The sequence below is a fragment of the Postia placenta genome, assembly GCF_002117355.1.
Source record: "Postia placenta MAD-698-R-SB12 unplaced genomic scaffold POSPLAscaffold_23, whole genome shotgun sequence".
Taxonomy (NCBI): domain Eukaryota; kingdom Fungi; phylum Basidiomycota; class Agaricomycetes; order Polyporales; family Adustoporiaceae; genus Rhodonia; species Rhodonia placenta.
The window spans coordinates 547,161-562,710 of NW_020169854.1; the positions used below are offsets into that span (position 1 = coordinate 547,161).

Sequence of the window (15,550 nt, forward strand, 5' to 3'; positions counted from 1 at the left end):
CGGCGGCACATTGAGGCACATGTTAGTCACCGAGCATCTGTCCGGTGTCCATTGTGTAATGTATTGCACTCCAGGTATTTTTACCGTCATCACAGATATGTTGCATGAGGGAATCTATTCCCTTCTTCGTCACGCTAGTTGCCTCAGACGATCTGCTGGGCCCGTTCACATCGTATCGTCCATCGACCGCATCATTCCATCCGCTGGCTTATCCGAGCTCCGCCTTGAACGCTATGCAGCACCAGTTTGCCTTGATAAACGGCGCGTCTAGTCCGCCGCTCCGGATCTGCATTCAACGAACCACGAGTGTCAATGGGCTCGATGCAGCTGGGTCATACCCCGCGGTGGACGGCCACATAACTTCCACGAGGACCATCGGCCACGGTGTGATCCACAGCACTAACAAGACCTTGACCTCGGTCACTTGGTCCGGGGTTATCACTGTCGCTCCATATATCAGCTGCGGTGGATTCCTGACTAATGCGCTAAGTGTCTCGGTGAGCAAGACGTTCGTGCGCGATCCACCTCGTGCAAGACTTACAACAGCACGTAGGACAGTATCGTTGTCTCGATCAAGCCTCCGGACGCGTCGCGGCTACAGTTTATGACATTGTGTGAGACGATCCCAATACGCCTGACCACTGAATCGCATGGCTGTCCCTCCGCACAACCCGTAGCGGAGCTGAGGACCCAAAAGTAGGGTGGCTAGTCGTGGGATTCCCCCGCAAGGTGGGGAAGTATCACCGATGCCTCGTGGGCACCCCAGCGGCTGCGAGTGACGCTGTGGGCTTGCAAGGAGGTGTTCGCATTGCTGTACGATGATTGATGCTATGGATGTATAGTGTAGCAGCTCTCCACAACCATGTTGCTCCCAGTCGAGTCATTGTGGCCGGGGCTACCGGGCGCCACCGTGTGCTTGACTGAGAAGGCGGGGAGAACCATCGTGCGAGAGGATACACATGGCGGCTATCGAGGGCACAAGGGAAGAGCAGTATTTTGGGAGTGCGGCGACCGAGTGCGGCGAAGCGGACGCCGCAGGCTGTGGCTGTCGCCGCGAGTGCTCGCGCGCGCCGAGATGCTGAGTTGTTTCGGGCGCGAATAAGGCGTGGTTCTGCGCGAATTCTGCACCACGGTTACCTGCACACGCTGCATCTCGGACGCTTGGCAAGGGATCCCGGAGATAAACTGTGCATTTGCACATGCACCCGGGCTCTCCGACGCAATGCCGGGTAGAGTCCATATGGACACAACTCGCTGAGCGGCATCTTCTCTCCTCCAGGATGACTCAAGAACATCCATGCGTTTGCCGTCGACTCTGTCCCTTCCATGTCGACCTCCAGCCTCCCTGGCTACAGGCCGCCCTCCGTGAACCCCACCCCGACATACTCGGCCGAGCCCCAGGCCTATGAGCAGCGCCTCGCACTTAACCGCCTCCGTCAGCGGCCTTCCACCGACTTTGTAAAGCAGTCCCGGTCTGGCGGCGTAAGCCTCCGCCTTGTTGAGCAAGATGACAACATCACTCTGCCTGTCTATGGATGCGGAGACTCCGTCGAAGGTTCCATCATCGTCGCCAAGCCGGACGGCGTAACCAGCGTCGAAGTCAAGGTTCGCCCACCGATCCCGGACGGAACGCTGTGCTTGCTTATACCCATCTAGATAGAAGGCACCCTGCGGCTTAAGGAGGTAGCCGAGGGAGGTAATACCGCACACAGGCTGGTTCTGTCTGTGCAAACCCTCTGGACTCGTGATCATCGTGCCGGCCAGTGCCCGCCCTCACTCCCATTCAGCATCACCCTTCCGACCACTTTCTCGGATGGGCGGGAAGTCTATGTACGTCATTGAGACCATCTCCTCGGAGCCTCTGCGGTCTGACCACGGGCACAGCCACTACCGCCCACGCACGAAGCCCACATGTCTGGTGTTCCAGGATTCCACGCCGACATCGAATACTCGGTGAGCGCCCTCATCTCCAGAACCAAGTCCTCAAGTCTGCTGCGCCCAGGGAACAAGTAATACATAGGTAGTCGCTAGTCTAAACGTGGCGCTAACATATCTTTACCAGCATCGTCTCCACGCCATTCGTCTACTATCCGCGCTCGCGTCCTGCCGTGCCTCTTCCTCCCAGAATGCAGCACGACTCATCCTCGCCGACACCAATGGAGACCTCTGACTGGCGCTGCTTTGAATCTCTTATGTCAGCTAGGACGCCCAACAGCAGGGGTGTATTGGCAAAGGTATGTGAAGGGGCAGTAGCAGGCTTCAATTACTTATCGTGTCCCGTTTTAGTTCTACATCCCATCATCCAGGGTCTTTTGCATGGCAGAGCCCATACCATTTTATCTGACATACACCTCATCTGCTAAGGCTCTGGCGGCCTTCCTACCGTTCGCACCTCTGCCTCCAAGCCGCATGTCCCGGCAGCATACTCGTGTTCAGCTAATCCGACAGACCAGCGTTGATGTTCGGTAAGCTCCCTATGACCTTGTCTCTCAATGCTGTCGAGCCTTAATATTTCAGTAACGCCGTGCTGATCGGCGCGAAGACGGACATGTGGCGCACTGTCGAGATTGGACAGGCCGTATTTCAACATGAGGTAAGCAGGGTTCCCACATCCATGTGTGCTGTGCTGTGCCTATTCACTCATTCCTCCAAGGGCGATGGGCCGAGCTGGATGTCATTCTCTGGCGAGATCCGCGTGAGCCCTCAGACCAGGATCGGAGGGTTCAAGGCGGGCGGCCTAACGATCAAGGACTTCATTGTCCTCTCGATGACCCCGCCCGAGCCACTGAAAGCGCCGTTTGGCGAGCTCCGCCAGGTGGTCCCTATTCGCTTGACGACTGACCCGTGGTCTATGGATGGCACGGGACAGGCGTTCGCAGCCTCGGACTACTCGATCGCCCTGAGTCCAGAAGACGAGTTCCTGGACCTTCGCGTGCCCGCGTACGCTCCACCGTGACGCGCCGGCGTGATTGTTCTCGCATCTTCCTCTTGTTGCAATACTCACGGACATCCTGTATGCATACTCTACGGTACTGACAAACTATATAATAGGAGTGTAGCAATACCTACTGCATATTCCATATCGCTGTGCACATACAATACATTGCATCACGACCGATAACAGCTTTGACCGATGACCCCTCGGTGCCGTAAGAGTTGTGCATGTGCCGGTAGATTCCATGTGCCTCTGGCCTGCAGCGACGTCAATTGCGTGCGCGACCATGAACCTTGAGGCGCTGGCCAGCCGCCACCAGCAAGGCCAAGATTGCACTCGGCAAAGTCCGACGCATGTCATATACCCTGCAGCCTACTGGCCCTTCTCCCTCTGCACAATTGGCATGATCCATATTTTCCCCCTCCTCGCTATTTTCATTTTCTGTGCGCCGGTCCAGTCTCACCCGGTCGACTGGTTGCGCAAGTTCTCCAATGCCGCTAGGGAGGACGGCAGCTGGCTCTGGGGTTGGGCATGGGCCTCAGACGGCACCGTCTCGGTCGTAGACAGGTCGCCTGCAATTACCTTCCCAGCACGCCCCGCCTCTTTTGGTGCAGAACTGCCCGACCCTCTTCTCGGCTATGTGATTCCTTTGTCGTCCTTCACTGCACCTTGTCTAAATCTGACGGCTTCTCTATCCCTCTGGAGTCGACCCGATGCTGTCTTGGGGTGTCCCGATCTTTGCGCCGTAGGACCTTACCAACCTGATCCGACGGAGACATGGATTGCCCTAGTGCAGAGAGGTGGCTGTCCCTTCATTGAGAAGGCTCGCCAGGCGCAAAGACTGGGCGCGAAAGCCGTGGTGGTCGGTGGTAGCGGCGACAGCCCCGATGCCTTGCTCAACATGTATAGTGAGCGTGCGTCATGATTCCCCCTTTCTTGTGACACTTCACCCACGTTGCCGCAGGCGACTCGTCTGACGTGACGATTGCGGCCACGTTCATCAAATATTGGGACTATGTCGAATTGCTGTCCATGATCGCAAACTCGAATACCACACATGCTGGCCTGAAGACGCTGTCTCTCCTGCTCAGCACAGAGTATTCTCCTTGGGAATGGTACTCGTAGGTCTTCCTATTGTAGTGGGACATGACATTGAATGATCGGATCAATATAGGCCCATCGTCACTTTCGTCTTCATTCTCCTGCTCCCATCTTTACTCACGTTCATAACACTCCTCATACACCGTTACCGCGCTGCTCGTGCAGCACAGCGCGATCGTGCTCCAGAAGACGTCGTGCACAACTTCCCGTGCCGTATCTGGACCGGGGCAGGGACGGGGCGAGAGAAGGACGGGACCGACATCCCCCTCATGACCAACTCGTTTGTATCTGGGCCGGAACTTGAGCAAGGTCTTACGGAATCGCCAGAACCGGCTCTCGAGCATGCGTCTACTTCGTGCGACAGGCCCCTACCTGCCTGGGCAGACGAGCAGGTAGAATGCGCGATATGCCTGGAACTCTTCGCTCCAGGCGATCGCATACGAGTCTTGCCATGCTACCATATCTTTCATGCCGACGAAATCGATGAGTGGCTAATACACAAGAAGAAGCTGGTACGTAATGCCGTTAAAGGTTCCTTACAGAGCGCTAACGCTTGACGCTACTCTTAGTGTCCGGTCTGCAAGATGGACGTAACACGGCCTCACCCACCCGCCAACCACGTACAATGTCAGCCCAATCCCAACACACCACAGCCTACTCCGGACTCCGTCCCTATCCCCGCACATTCGCCCATCTCCGATCGGACGCCGCTGTTGCAAGACAACAGTATGCATTCATACGACACTTCCTCATGATCAGCGACATTTGTCAACGCCCTCTCCCATAATAAACATATGAACATACCGTACTGTATCTGTATAACTTGCGCTTTCTGACGAGCTGTTTGTATCATTCTGTGTATCACAGGTGCTTCGCCATTGTGGAAATTCTTAATCCCCTCTTCGACGTGTTGCTTATACCGAACGTCGCTCTTCAAGCCGTTACTTCTATACTCAACCGGGCTCAGCCTCGCTCTGACCAAACCTTTCCGCAGATGTGATTACATGCGTATGCATGTGGCGATGGGGAATCCGTATCATATTGCGCAATCACTTTAAGGAGCCTTCTCGCCACCGCCACTACCTTTCTTTCTCGACTTCGTTTTCTTGTTGACGATTCTTATTGCGTGCCTTGGATCATAGAGATCTGATCTCACCCCCTCGATACCTTGTCTTCTGCCTGTTTGCATCAGAAGTTTACACATGTGTATATATAAGACCTGCTCGAACGACTCGCCCCTCAACAAGAAAGCGCATCTTCGACCAGCTTTCTAGGATCTGCATGGAAGTGATGACTTGATCGCTAAACAAACCGGTTCTTCAGCCGAGGTGAGTCCGTACATCTACATATGGTCTAGCTGCCTTTATTGTTCTCCGTCCAGGTGGAAACATCCTCCTGAATTCAGACTCTGTTATTCTGTGTTATACTCTGCGCATGGCGCAACATCCCTCAACGCGTGTACCCCTTGAATACACACGTTCCTGCCGAATACGAATGAAAGGCTAGGTCAAGTGTCCGGCTCCACATGCCCACAATCTAATATCACGTATCGTCTCCGCTGCGCTGCGCTTCAGTGGGACAATTGCCCGGGCAACGTGGTAGGCATCAACTGATAACCTTCGCCGACTGTGTCGATTTTTATTGTCTGCTCACCTTCGGGAGTCTAGGCTATCATCGGCGATGCGTCTCTTGACAAAAAGGGGCGAGCAAGCTCGTCGGTGACTAAGCATTTCTTGACATTGTTCTCCGTTCTCGTCTCAGGGCGCGTCTGGATATAAGGCAGCACAGTCGAGGTCGGGAGGGTGCGCTTTCGATTCTTCCTGCTCTTCGACAGGTTTGGCAATCGCGATCTTCTTGTCGGTGTGTATATGCGTTGTTATCCCTTTGTTCTGCTCCTGATTTCCCAATACTGGCCGACAGACTCCATCCGGCGATTTGCATTTGTGCTACTAATTCTAACAGCCACTTGCGACAGTTTATACCCCTTTGCCCATTCCGACGTTGCGTACGACGTCGACGTAGATACCTTCACGATGTTTGTCCAGTGTGAGGCATCCCAGCCGTTCGCCTTCGGCCCTGCACAGTCACCCGGGTTCCGCAGTGAGTATCAGTGATTGCATCTTCAAAGAAGAGTTGTCCTCATGATAGTCTCAGCGAAAGTATGCCGCAGCTATGCCTCAGGGCATTGTCGATCTGGTCCCCATTGCGCATACATCCACATCAATCCTCAAAATACAACTCTCGATTTTCCACAACCGAATTTCGCCCCTGTATTCTTTCAGGGGCCTCAGGGTATCCCTCTCCCAACCCCTCTCCGCTTGCAGCCTAGTCCGTCTCTAGTGTCCGGGACTAGTAGCGAAGACACCTCGTTTTCGAGCGAATCGAACTTGTCAATTGACGATGCTTTGCTTGCCACGCTCATGGACACCTGGCAAACTGATACCCCTCGCGATGCGAGCGCTGCTTGCCCGCCACCTCCGCCTGCGACCCCCATCTCCTTCGACGATTCGACAGAGCCGTCCTGCTGCTGGCTCGATATACCCACGTCCCCATCCTCCGCTGCGTCCAGTAGCGCCTTGGGATCTCCACTTGTCACTCTGCGTCGGACATCGCTGCCGTCTACCATCCCATCCAGTGGCAGCTTCTCGTCGCCGATTGTTTTGCAACGCCGCTCATCTCTACCTTCCCCTGGAGTGCAGCCCCGTGCCCAGAGGCGCGGCATTTATTACAAGAGTGCGTGATTCTCTTTGCTTGCATTCTGTCTCTCTAATCCACTACACAACGACAGCTAAGCCATGCAAATTCTTCCACGAGAGGGGTTCTTGTATCAAAGGCGACAAATGCACATTGTAAGCACTCGCTCAATTCTCTCGGACCGAAAGCTCAACGGCAATTATCCAGCATACACGAGGCTAACTCTTCACCGCCTTTACGGGCCCCGATCGTTGAATCGCCCAGTCCATTGTCCTCGCTAGCGCATACATCCGCACAGGACAATGGCAGGAGCAGAATGCAGCAGCAGCAACACCGCTTGCTTCCGAAGAAGCCTGTCAGTCCTCTCGAAGCCAGCCGCCATCAGAATTACTATCCTATCACTTGGCGTGTGATTGGCGGCGGTGTCATGATGAGTGGACAGAGTAAGCGCTTTCACAGTCTTGCTGCATCTCACATCTTCTAATGCGGTAAATTCCAGGGGAGATCTGCAGGGACTACTTGGCCGGACATTGTGTTGACGGAGACGACTGTAGATTTGCCCACCCCAACGGTCAGTCGAGTGATCACCCTTGAACTCCAAGGCACCAGACATTGAGATCTCTGCGTTGTATAAAGGATATGACGATGCTGAAGGGTCAAAGGTCCCCGGAAAGCCATTGACCTCCCCACCTGTCCAGCTCTCCCCGTCCTGGACCCTCTCCCCGACTTGGGCACAGTCCCCGTCGTGGGTATTCTCCCCATCTTGGGAGCACTCTTCGCTTTGGGAACTTCAACCCTATACGTGCGGCCAAGAAGTCATCTCGGAAGATCATGAAGATTCTCGCACTCCCCTAATATCTCTGCTTCCATCACAGACGTGTCCATCTGAGGGACCCTCTGGCCTAACTCGGGTCCAGCAGTTGCGCGTGCCAGGACTTCGCATCATTCCGCCGCAAGGCCCGGAACTTGTGGATCGGGGATATTCGGCGCACAGGACGCTGAGTGGCGACAGTCTGCTCGAACGAGATCCTCCCGATGTCGACGGGGAGGCTGCAGAGGCTGACATCGTACCTGCATCCTCGTGCGCAAGGACGCTGGTCCGACCGCTCTCGACCCCACCTGTCTTGAAGACCGCAGCTGTTCAGGTGTCCAGGGTATGTGGTCTAACATATAGACCATTTATGGGTAGCTGACAGTCCGTGCTTCGCTGTGCAGTTATTTGCCGCTGAGATGCCCTGAGTGCACAGCGCTCCTGCCGTTCGGTCCCGAGGCTTCGGACTACTATTTTGAGCATCATTCGTAACATCCTCTACTTTGCATGTACTTGCTAGTTTATCCCACCCTATTATGGGGTGTGAATATATTGTGTTAGATCAAGTTAGTTTGGGGTCACTGAATGACGAGATTGCAAACACTTCGATTCGCAGCCATATTTGGAGAGATATCTTACCATTATCAGATAACGGGATATTGATTAGATTAGATCCGAGAGAATGGCCCTGGCAGGGCACGCCATTCTGCCGCGTTCTTTCTTCAGAGATATTTGTATTCCATTTGCCACTCGTCCTCCGACAGCTGTGCTGGCGGTATATAGGTCTTTGCGACTCTAATACTTCGTTCCGCCTCTCCTTATTCCCCCACTATCCTTCCACTCATCCCTTATCCTGCCGCACAATGTCGACCCGAACTGTGGCCGATCAGGACCTCTCCTTGCCCCTGTCCACCCTTCTGCGTTCGGGGACTGCTGCATTGCACGAGCAGGTCGAGAAGAGTCAAGGAGCCGGACGTCTGGCGCGAGGGGAGCTCGACGAGCCTGAATACGTGCATTTCCTCATGATGCTGTGGCACGTATACGAGTGAGTGGTACATGCGACGTAGTCATCTGAAATAGCGTTGATTTGACTGAAGCACGCTGGAACGCGCTCTCGGGAAACATGTTTCTCATCCAGTTCTATCTTCTATCCACAACCCTACCCTACTTTCTCGTGCGGCCAGTCTTTCCGCCGACATTGCCTTCTACCTTCAAACGAACGAGTCTGACTGGGCCTCCCACCCCACTCATGTGGCGTTCGTGGAATCGCCACCTGCGGCTCTCACTGACTATGTCTCGCGCATGGAAACTGTTGCCGACTCAAGTGATCCGTCTCCTCTGCTAGCCCACGCCTACGTTCGCTACCTCGGTGATCTTAGCGGCGGGCAGATTATTCGCAATCGCATTATTAAGGCATACGGGCTGGAAGGCGACGCTGGAGTCGCTTTCTATGACTTTTCGCCTCTGGGAGGCACCGGGCGGGCGACTATCGGCGACCTGAAGAAGATCAAGGAGTGGTTCCGTCACAACATGGATACGTCCGTCGGTAGCAACGAGGCAGTGAAGGGTATGTAACATCTGCATCAGGACATTCTGAACCACATTTGACACAACGCAGCTGCCATACTGCGCGAGGCATGCATTGCCTTTGAGCTTAATGGTGGACTCTTTGCCGCTCTTGACGATTTAGCCCCGACAGACTCTCTCGATGTCTCGCTCCCTCCATTAGGCGAGCCGTCCACACCCGTCGAGAGCGACTACAACGATCAAGCCGAAGCGAAGGTTGTGTACGACAGTTCCACGCCACAGGGGACGACATTCCAGATATCATCAGTCATTGCTGTCATCGCGGCAATGTCCCTGGCTCACTTCATCCTGGTCGTGGGAGGATTCACAGGGGACAGGGGCGCTGCGAAGCTGCAGGCTGTGAGGGATTGGCTCGCCGCTCGTTGATCTATTTAATTGTCTAGGGCGCGTGCTTCATGCACGAACAGTCTGCATATCCTTATATTGGACTTGCGAGCCGACACTCACCACATAGCTATCCACTCCACGCTATTCATCTTCATCGCTACCCGCTTTCCACAACCTATTATGTATTTCTTCACACTGTATAATGTCACCTCGGGTATTTAGGGCATCTGTGTTGACAATATTGGACAAGGTTCTGCAGCTACCTTTCAGAGCAGGAAGCGGTGATCAGGTTGCTTCTGTGGCGCATCGAATCGGTCCTTCCGATCGGACGCGCTAGCGCTTCTGCAATGCGTTGCAGGGATCACTTGACAGTCAATTCCATTTCGCTAGACATACCCGAAAATGATGTGGAATTCGGAACCAACGGCCGGGGACTATAGTCCCGGCCTGGCTGGACCCTGCGAAGTATCGTCGCAGCCACAATTTACCAAACTAGGTCGCAGTTTCCAGGGCCCGCTCATTCACGCCCATATTGGGCCCAACAGGTTTTATGATACGGACTCAACTGCAATGCAAGCGCCATCCATGCCGACAGGTCCACCGCAAGATAACTATATCTTGGGTCCAAAATACTTGATGAAAGGCGGGGAAAGCTTGCAACGGGTGACAGCTGCAAGCAATGGCGAGGTTGCAAGCCGGAAGTTGACAGGCCCGGCAACATGTTATATAATTGGCGAACATGTTGGCGCAATTCGGCGCAGTGTGCCGAACAATGCTGTCAGAGACCGCGGGACGCATCTGAGATTGGCATGCAGCAGCATTCAATCGCCGGGGCTGCTAGACACGAAAGACGCGCGCAGTGGGGCCAATTTGATCGTGAATATATTGCACATACATACAAGAAAGGTAGATCAAGTATCATACAGCGTCAGATATCCACGGCATCCTATAGTTTCGCACTACTCGTATAAACGTCCGACGGCAGCGATCCGCCACTCACAGGACAAGAACAAGAAGCCATGGGCAGTCAGTTCGTCGTCGCATCCGTGTACGGCGTGGTCGCGATGCCGACTTGCGTGTTCGTGGTGTCGAAGACGCTGTAGAACCGCTGCAGCCAGCCGAACCCGTCTGGCGATCCAGATCCAGGTCAGTCAACCGGTATGCAAGGAGAGACCGGTGCAGACGCACTGATGAAGTCCAGACCGGAGCCACTGTTGCTGCCGATGTCGCTCGCGATCAGGTAGATGGTGCCCTCCTGCCCGCCAATGGCAGAGTTCAGCGCACGCGGCCAGATCTGGGCGTTGGCCGTGAACTCGAACGTGGTGCCGCCTGTGCATTCGAAGACATGTGTTAAGCGCATGCTAAATAGGATTCAGCATGCCGACACACCGATGACGAAATACAGCGACTCCAGGCTTTCGTACTGCGCCTCGGTGATGGTCAACAGCCCGGTCGTGCTGTCATCCACGCTTCGGTCAGCGCACGCAGAGTCTGCAAAGAAGAAGCGTACTTGTCCAGGACGCCGCCCGTTGCTTTCTCGTACTTGGAGAATGCATCGGACGCGAGCAGGAGAAGAGTCGTGCCGGTGTCGACGATACCCGGATTGCCCGAAAGCAAGGTCGTGCTGTTGCCGTATGTCACCGACTGGTTGATGCCCCAGTAGGCGGACGCAGGGGACGTCGTGGTAATCGGCGTATAGGTGATTTCACCAGTGTACCTGAGAGCGAATGTACGCTATCGTCAGTGCCGGGTCCAGGCCGCACTGCTCGCGTGCACCTACTTCGTGCTATCAGTGCCGCCAAAGGTGAGCTCGCCATTGGCCGGGTCCGACGTGGTGGACGGCTCGAACGAGATGGCAAGGACCTCGGTAGAGATGGTGCCCTGGGAGAAGAGGTTGTCCGTGACGGTGGGAACAGTCGTAGTGTTCGAAACGGTTCCCTGAGTGAGGTCTGTGGGGCCGACGCCAAGGATACCGTCCACGCCGCTGAAGCCCGTCGCCTGGGTGGCGACGCCGATCGACTGCTGCTGAATCACGAGGTCCGGGGCGATCGTAACCTGGTCAACATCTGTGCATGCCTGCGTCAGAATTTGAACGGGAGAAGCATACGGCGAGAAATGCGTACACTCGGTTCCAGAGAAGGAGCCAGAGCCGTAGCTGACGTTCTGGATAAATAAAGCCGTCACAGACTGCCGCGATTTTGGTCGATATGCTTGTGCTTACGACAGTGTTACCCGTGCTCTTGCTAGAGGTTGTCGGCGCGTACTTCTGGTCAGCCCCGACCCAGGTGTTGGAGCTACCTAGACGGCATTATCAGCATTCAGGGAAACATATCCGCAATTGCCAAGATGCCCCACCAGTATCAATAAGGAGCGTGTAGTCGGTGGCGGGTGAACCCACGCCGACAGTTGCGTTGTAGTTGACACTGGCGTCAGACACATCGACACCGTCGCCCGACGTGGTGCCAGTGCCGGAACCTCCTGACGGAGTGCCAGTGCCAGTGCCAGTGCCGGTCGACCCAGTGCCCGAACTACCGGTGCTCGCGGCACCACCTGCGTGATGGTGTCGGTGACGCTCGTAATGCTCATGGCGCTCGTGCTCGTGACGCTCATGACGTTCGTGCTCACGACGGCGGCGGTGCGACTCGTAGAACGCGAGCGGCCCGTGGGGGTTGATACCCTTGAGGAGCTTCTGGGCGCGCGCCTTGTCGCTCGCGATGAGGTCCTTGGCGTGGGTGCCGGCGAGGCGGGTGCTGAAGGGGAGGCCGCGGACGACGACGTGGGTCATGGCTGGACTGTGCGGTCAGGTGGGGAAGGTGGGAGACTTGTAATTGTGGGGGAGAAGGTGGGGGCAGCATGACGGCGGGGCGCGAGCTTATAAGTGGGGAACGGGTGCGAATGTGCTCGATTTGGACGGGGTGCATTGTGGCGGAAATTGTGGGTATATGCGTTCTGGTGACGTGGGCGAGGGAAGAACGGGCGAGGGCACGATCCGGGGAGTGTATCCGCTAGTGGCATCCCCGGACGGGCTGCAGGGCACCCACGATAGCTCGTGTGCTCCTCCATGCGGCACCGCCCTGTGCTGCGCAATATGCGTGTTTGTATTGTTCAAGGAGGAGGCAGGGCACAGAAGGGCTATCCGGAGAATTAGAAGCAGAGATCAAACATACTCGCTATGGAGATGTACATATCTATCAGCCGTGTCCAGCCGCGATACAGACCAATTCAGCGGCGCACGTCCAGCTGGCGGCGCTCCGACAGCTGATGTGTCTGGAGCCTGTTGGAGGTGCGACACGGAAACATATTGCGCTAGGATTGCTCGCGAACGCCACGGCGGGTGAGTGGATTTTCGGATGATTTTCGCGAGGGAGCCTTGGCGTCCGTCATGCTCCATCCCTCGTTGTGGTTTGCGGCTGCGGAATCGCCAATCTCGCTCGCGTACCTTCTTGATAAACCATATATGGCAGTCGTGCCGGCCGCGGCATCCCCATTTTCAATGTCGATTTTGCGAGATCCCATCGCCGCCGCCGACGCCCGTCCTCGCCATTTCAACGATTCGCGATCACGTCAGCACCCCCAGCGCGGCTTGAGCAACTCCAACAGCCTTTGGACCATATCTGTATTGCAGCTGCGTCTACGACGCGCTAGTTAACCTAACCATCGCCTCATCTGACCGAACACCACGCTTCTCATATGACATGCATCGCCCCTTGTCCTTCTTTTCCCAGACCGTATTCGGGCCCTGCCTGCTCACCAAGGCGACCGCTCGTTTGTTCTCTCTGCTTGGCAAGTGCAACTTCCTGCGAGTGCCCAAGCCAGCTTCGCGCTGCGGCCATTCGCACATCTCGTCAACCCTCGCGTCATCATGGGCACCGGGCACCCGCACGCGTTAGCTCTGTCCGCAGCTGCGCCTATCCTTGTGTGCTACTCGTCTGAGCTTTACTGCCATTCGGGGAACCCTCTAGCTCCTCTAATCTCCGGGGATCCGTGCTACTACACGCCAGTGCCGTCCATGTCACGATGACAGCATCCCTCCCTGCGCAATCGCGAATGTCGTATCGCGCCATATAAGGGTTTACACTGCCGTCATGCCGAACGGCCAACCACAGAGTGGCTGCATATCCAGCCGCAACAACAGGCGAAGAGCATCCGGTGGTCGAGGCCCCCACCAGGCCAGCGCTGCCCTGGAGCGATCAGAAGCGAGGACTGTATTGTACCGAGCAGCTCTTCTCCAGTGAATGTCGTGTGCTGATCGAAGGGAACCCCGCCCACTCGTATTTGTCTGGCCGTGGCAGAATGCGGGAATGGAAGTCGCCTTGTCTCGTCCTCCAGCTGCCCTGGGACAGCGGTGCTAGCCTCCTTCCGCTCAGCGCGCCAGCGCTCTTGCATGTAACAGAACACGTCTCGCGATAAGCCATGGGTGCAGTCTGTCATAAAGTGTCCATTGCGTCAGAGTCGTACCATGTCGTGTACACAAGAGGTCTAATGTGATAGATATAGTACATCCAGCAGGCTACACATGCATCATTCAAGCCGGGACAGTCACAACAGCGTCCGGGTCCCCTCGGGGCGCGCGGGTCATCAATGCATCATACAACTGCGACAGGCGTCCGAACGCCGCTGTCCGCCAGTGCGCGACCTTCGCCTTCCGTGCCGCCGTCCCACTCGACGCCGGCCAAACCCTCCAGCCCCGCATCTTCTTCCATAGCCTCCTCCTCTTCCCCTCCCCGACGCGCGGCGTGTTCCCTCCACGCCCGCTCGCTCCTATCTCCGCCCCGAGCGCGCGCGCCTCGTGCGCACGCCCCCCTTCATGCGCCTCCCATGCCCCCGCCCCCGCGTCGGCGCCCACCGCCTCCTCCCAGCACCCCCCGCGCTCCGCGATGCGCGCCAGCCAGTCCGCCTTCGCCTCCCCGTACCCGTACCCCCCGCGCTGCCGGGCGGGCTGGTACAGGAACCGCGCGTCCGCCCCGCGCCCCATCGCCTCGAACACGCGCATCACGTCCGCGTCCCCGCGCACGTCCATGCAGCACGAGCAGTAAAAGTCCGACGGCGCCGTCGGCGGCGGCTGGATCACGAAGCGCTGCACGCGCGCGGGGAGCACGCGCGCCCACCGCACGTCCTGCGCCGTGCACGCCGCCGCCGCCGCCCCGCCCACGCCCACCCCGGCTCCTGCGCCGAACCTGGGCCCCGGCGCGGGCAGCGGCTCGAGCGGGAGCACGCGCGGCGCAATCCCGAGGTCCGCGCACTCCGCGTGCAGGATCTCCGCGACGCGCTTGCTGCCCCACATGTCCAGCATCGACAGCCGCAGGTGCGTGAGCTGCGGCGCGAGCGTGTGGATCAGCTTTGACGTCGCGCGCGTGCCGTACGCGAACCCGTGGTACGCGCACGCCAGGTGCAGCCGCTGCAGCTTCGGCCGCGTCGGGGCGCCCCGCGCGGCGCACCCGTCCGCAGGCGGCTGCTGCTCCGCGCTGGACTCGACGTCCGTGAAGCTGTCCGGCTCGTCCATGTACGCCGTGAGCGAGAGCTGCGACGGCGTGCAGCGGCCGCGGATCGTCAGCTCCGTGAGGCGCGGGAAGGGCACCTTGAGCAGGTCCTGGATGCACATCGCGCTGCTGAAGAACGGGTCGAAGGCCAGGAACGTGAGCGTCTCCAGCGTCGGCGCGGCGTACGCCAGGATCGCGGCCTGGTAGTCCGGCCAGTCCTCCAGCGTCGACGTCTGCCAGCCATAGACGGCGTGGTCGTCGATCGCGTCTGCCTGGCGGCGCGTCGACAGGAAGAGGTGGTGGACCGGGCGCCGCAGCGTCGTGCCCACATCGCGCGTAGCGGCGCTCAGGACGGCGGCGAGGCCGCGCGCCTGGTTGACGCCGGAGACAACGAGGGACTGCCAACGGAACGGGGCGGAGACGGCGCGTATGTAGCGCGAGACGCGGGAGAGGGAGTGGCCTGTCGTGCCGTCGTCGGAGCAGGCGAAGGCGAAGATGAGGGCGTGGATCTCTGGCGGGATGGTGTCCATCTCAGCAGTGGGCCCTTGTGTATCAGTGTCGGTTGGGCGACGCAACGATGCTCGGTGCCGCCTGGGAGAAGTGTCGGGATGCTTT

At 57.3% G+C, this 15,550-nt stretch overlaps 6 protein-coding genes across 6 annotated transcripts; 4 read left to right on the forward strand and 2 right to left on the reverse strand.

Moving 5' to 3' along the window:
• Positions 1–1,326: 1,326 nt before the first annotated feature.
• Positions 1,327–2,956, forward strand: POSPLADRAFT_1062688 (hypothetical protein; the record flags this gene model as incomplete). The annotated part of the gene is made up of 7 exons (XM_024481548.1): positions 1,327–1,605; positions 1,657–1,830; positions 1,885–2,009; positions 2,063–2,234; positions 2,287–2,465; positions 2,518–2,593; positions 2,654–2,956. 7 exons carry the CDS (start codon positions 1,327–1,329, stop codon positions 2,954–2,956), a joined length of 1,308 nt encoding a protein of 435 aa, XP_024333337.1.
• Positions 2,957–3,338: 382 nt separating this feature from the next.
• On the forward strand, positions 3,339–4,791 carry POSPLADRAFT_1160134 (hypothetical protein; the record flags this gene model as incomplete). The annotated part of the gene is made up of 4 exons (XM_024487505.1): positions 3,339–3,849; positions 3,900–4,056; positions 4,110–4,548; positions 4,606–4,791. The coding sequence occupies 4 exons, from the start codon at positions 3,339–3,341 to the stop codon at positions 4,789–4,791; spliced, it is 1,293 nt and encodes a 430-aa protein (XP_024333338.1).
• A 1,278-nt stretch (positions 4,792–6,069) lies between these two features.
• On the forward strand, positions 6,070–7,969 carry POSPLADRAFT_1050730 (hypothetical protein; the record flags this gene model as incomplete). Its single annotated transcript, XM_024480051.1, has 7 exons — positions 6,070–6,136; positions 6,218–6,769; positions 6,825–6,885; positions 6,938–7,173; positions 7,230–7,301; positions 7,367–7,884; positions 7,946–7,969. 7 exons carry the CDS (start codon positions 6,070–6,072, stop codon positions 7,967–7,969), a joined length of 1,530 nt encoding a protein of 509 aa, XP_024333339.1.
• A 435-nt stretch (positions 7,970–8,404) lies between these two features.
• Positions 8,405–9,494, forward strand: POSPLADRAFT_1159993 (hypothetical protein; the record flags this gene model as incomplete). The annotated part of the gene is made up of 3 exons (XM_024487484.1): positions 8,405–8,586; positions 8,639–9,108; positions 9,160–9,494. The coding sequence occupies 3 exons, from the start codon at positions 8,405–8,407 to the stop codon at positions 9,492–9,494; spliced, it is 987 nt and encodes a 328-aa protein (XP_024333340.1).
• Positions 9,495–10,482: 988 nt separating this feature from the next.
• Positions 10,483–12,240, reverse strand: POSPLADRAFT_1050732 (hypothetical protein; the record flags this gene model as incomplete). The annotated part of the gene is made up of 8 exons (XM_024480052.1): positions 10,483–10,583; positions 10,644–10,784; positions 10,845–10,912; positions 10,966–11,172; positions 11,236–11,521; positions 11,579–11,618; positions 11,677–11,753; positions 11,811–12,240. The coding sequence occupies 8 exons, from the start codon at positions 12,238–12,240 to the stop codon at positions 10,483–10,485; spliced, it is 1,350 nt and encodes a 449-aa protein (XP_024333341.1).
• Positions 12,241–13,980: 1,740 nt separating this feature from the next.
• Positions 13,981–15,465, reverse strand: POSPLADRAFT_1159886 (hypothetical protein; the record flags this gene model as incomplete). Its single annotated transcript, XM_024487471.1, has 1 exon — positions 13,981–15,465. The coding sequence occupies one exon, from the start codon at positions 15,463–15,465 to the stop codon at positions 13,981–13,983; it is 1,485 nt and encodes a 494-aa protein (XP_024333342.1).
• Between the last annotated feature and the right edge of the window lie 85 nt (positions 15,466–15,550).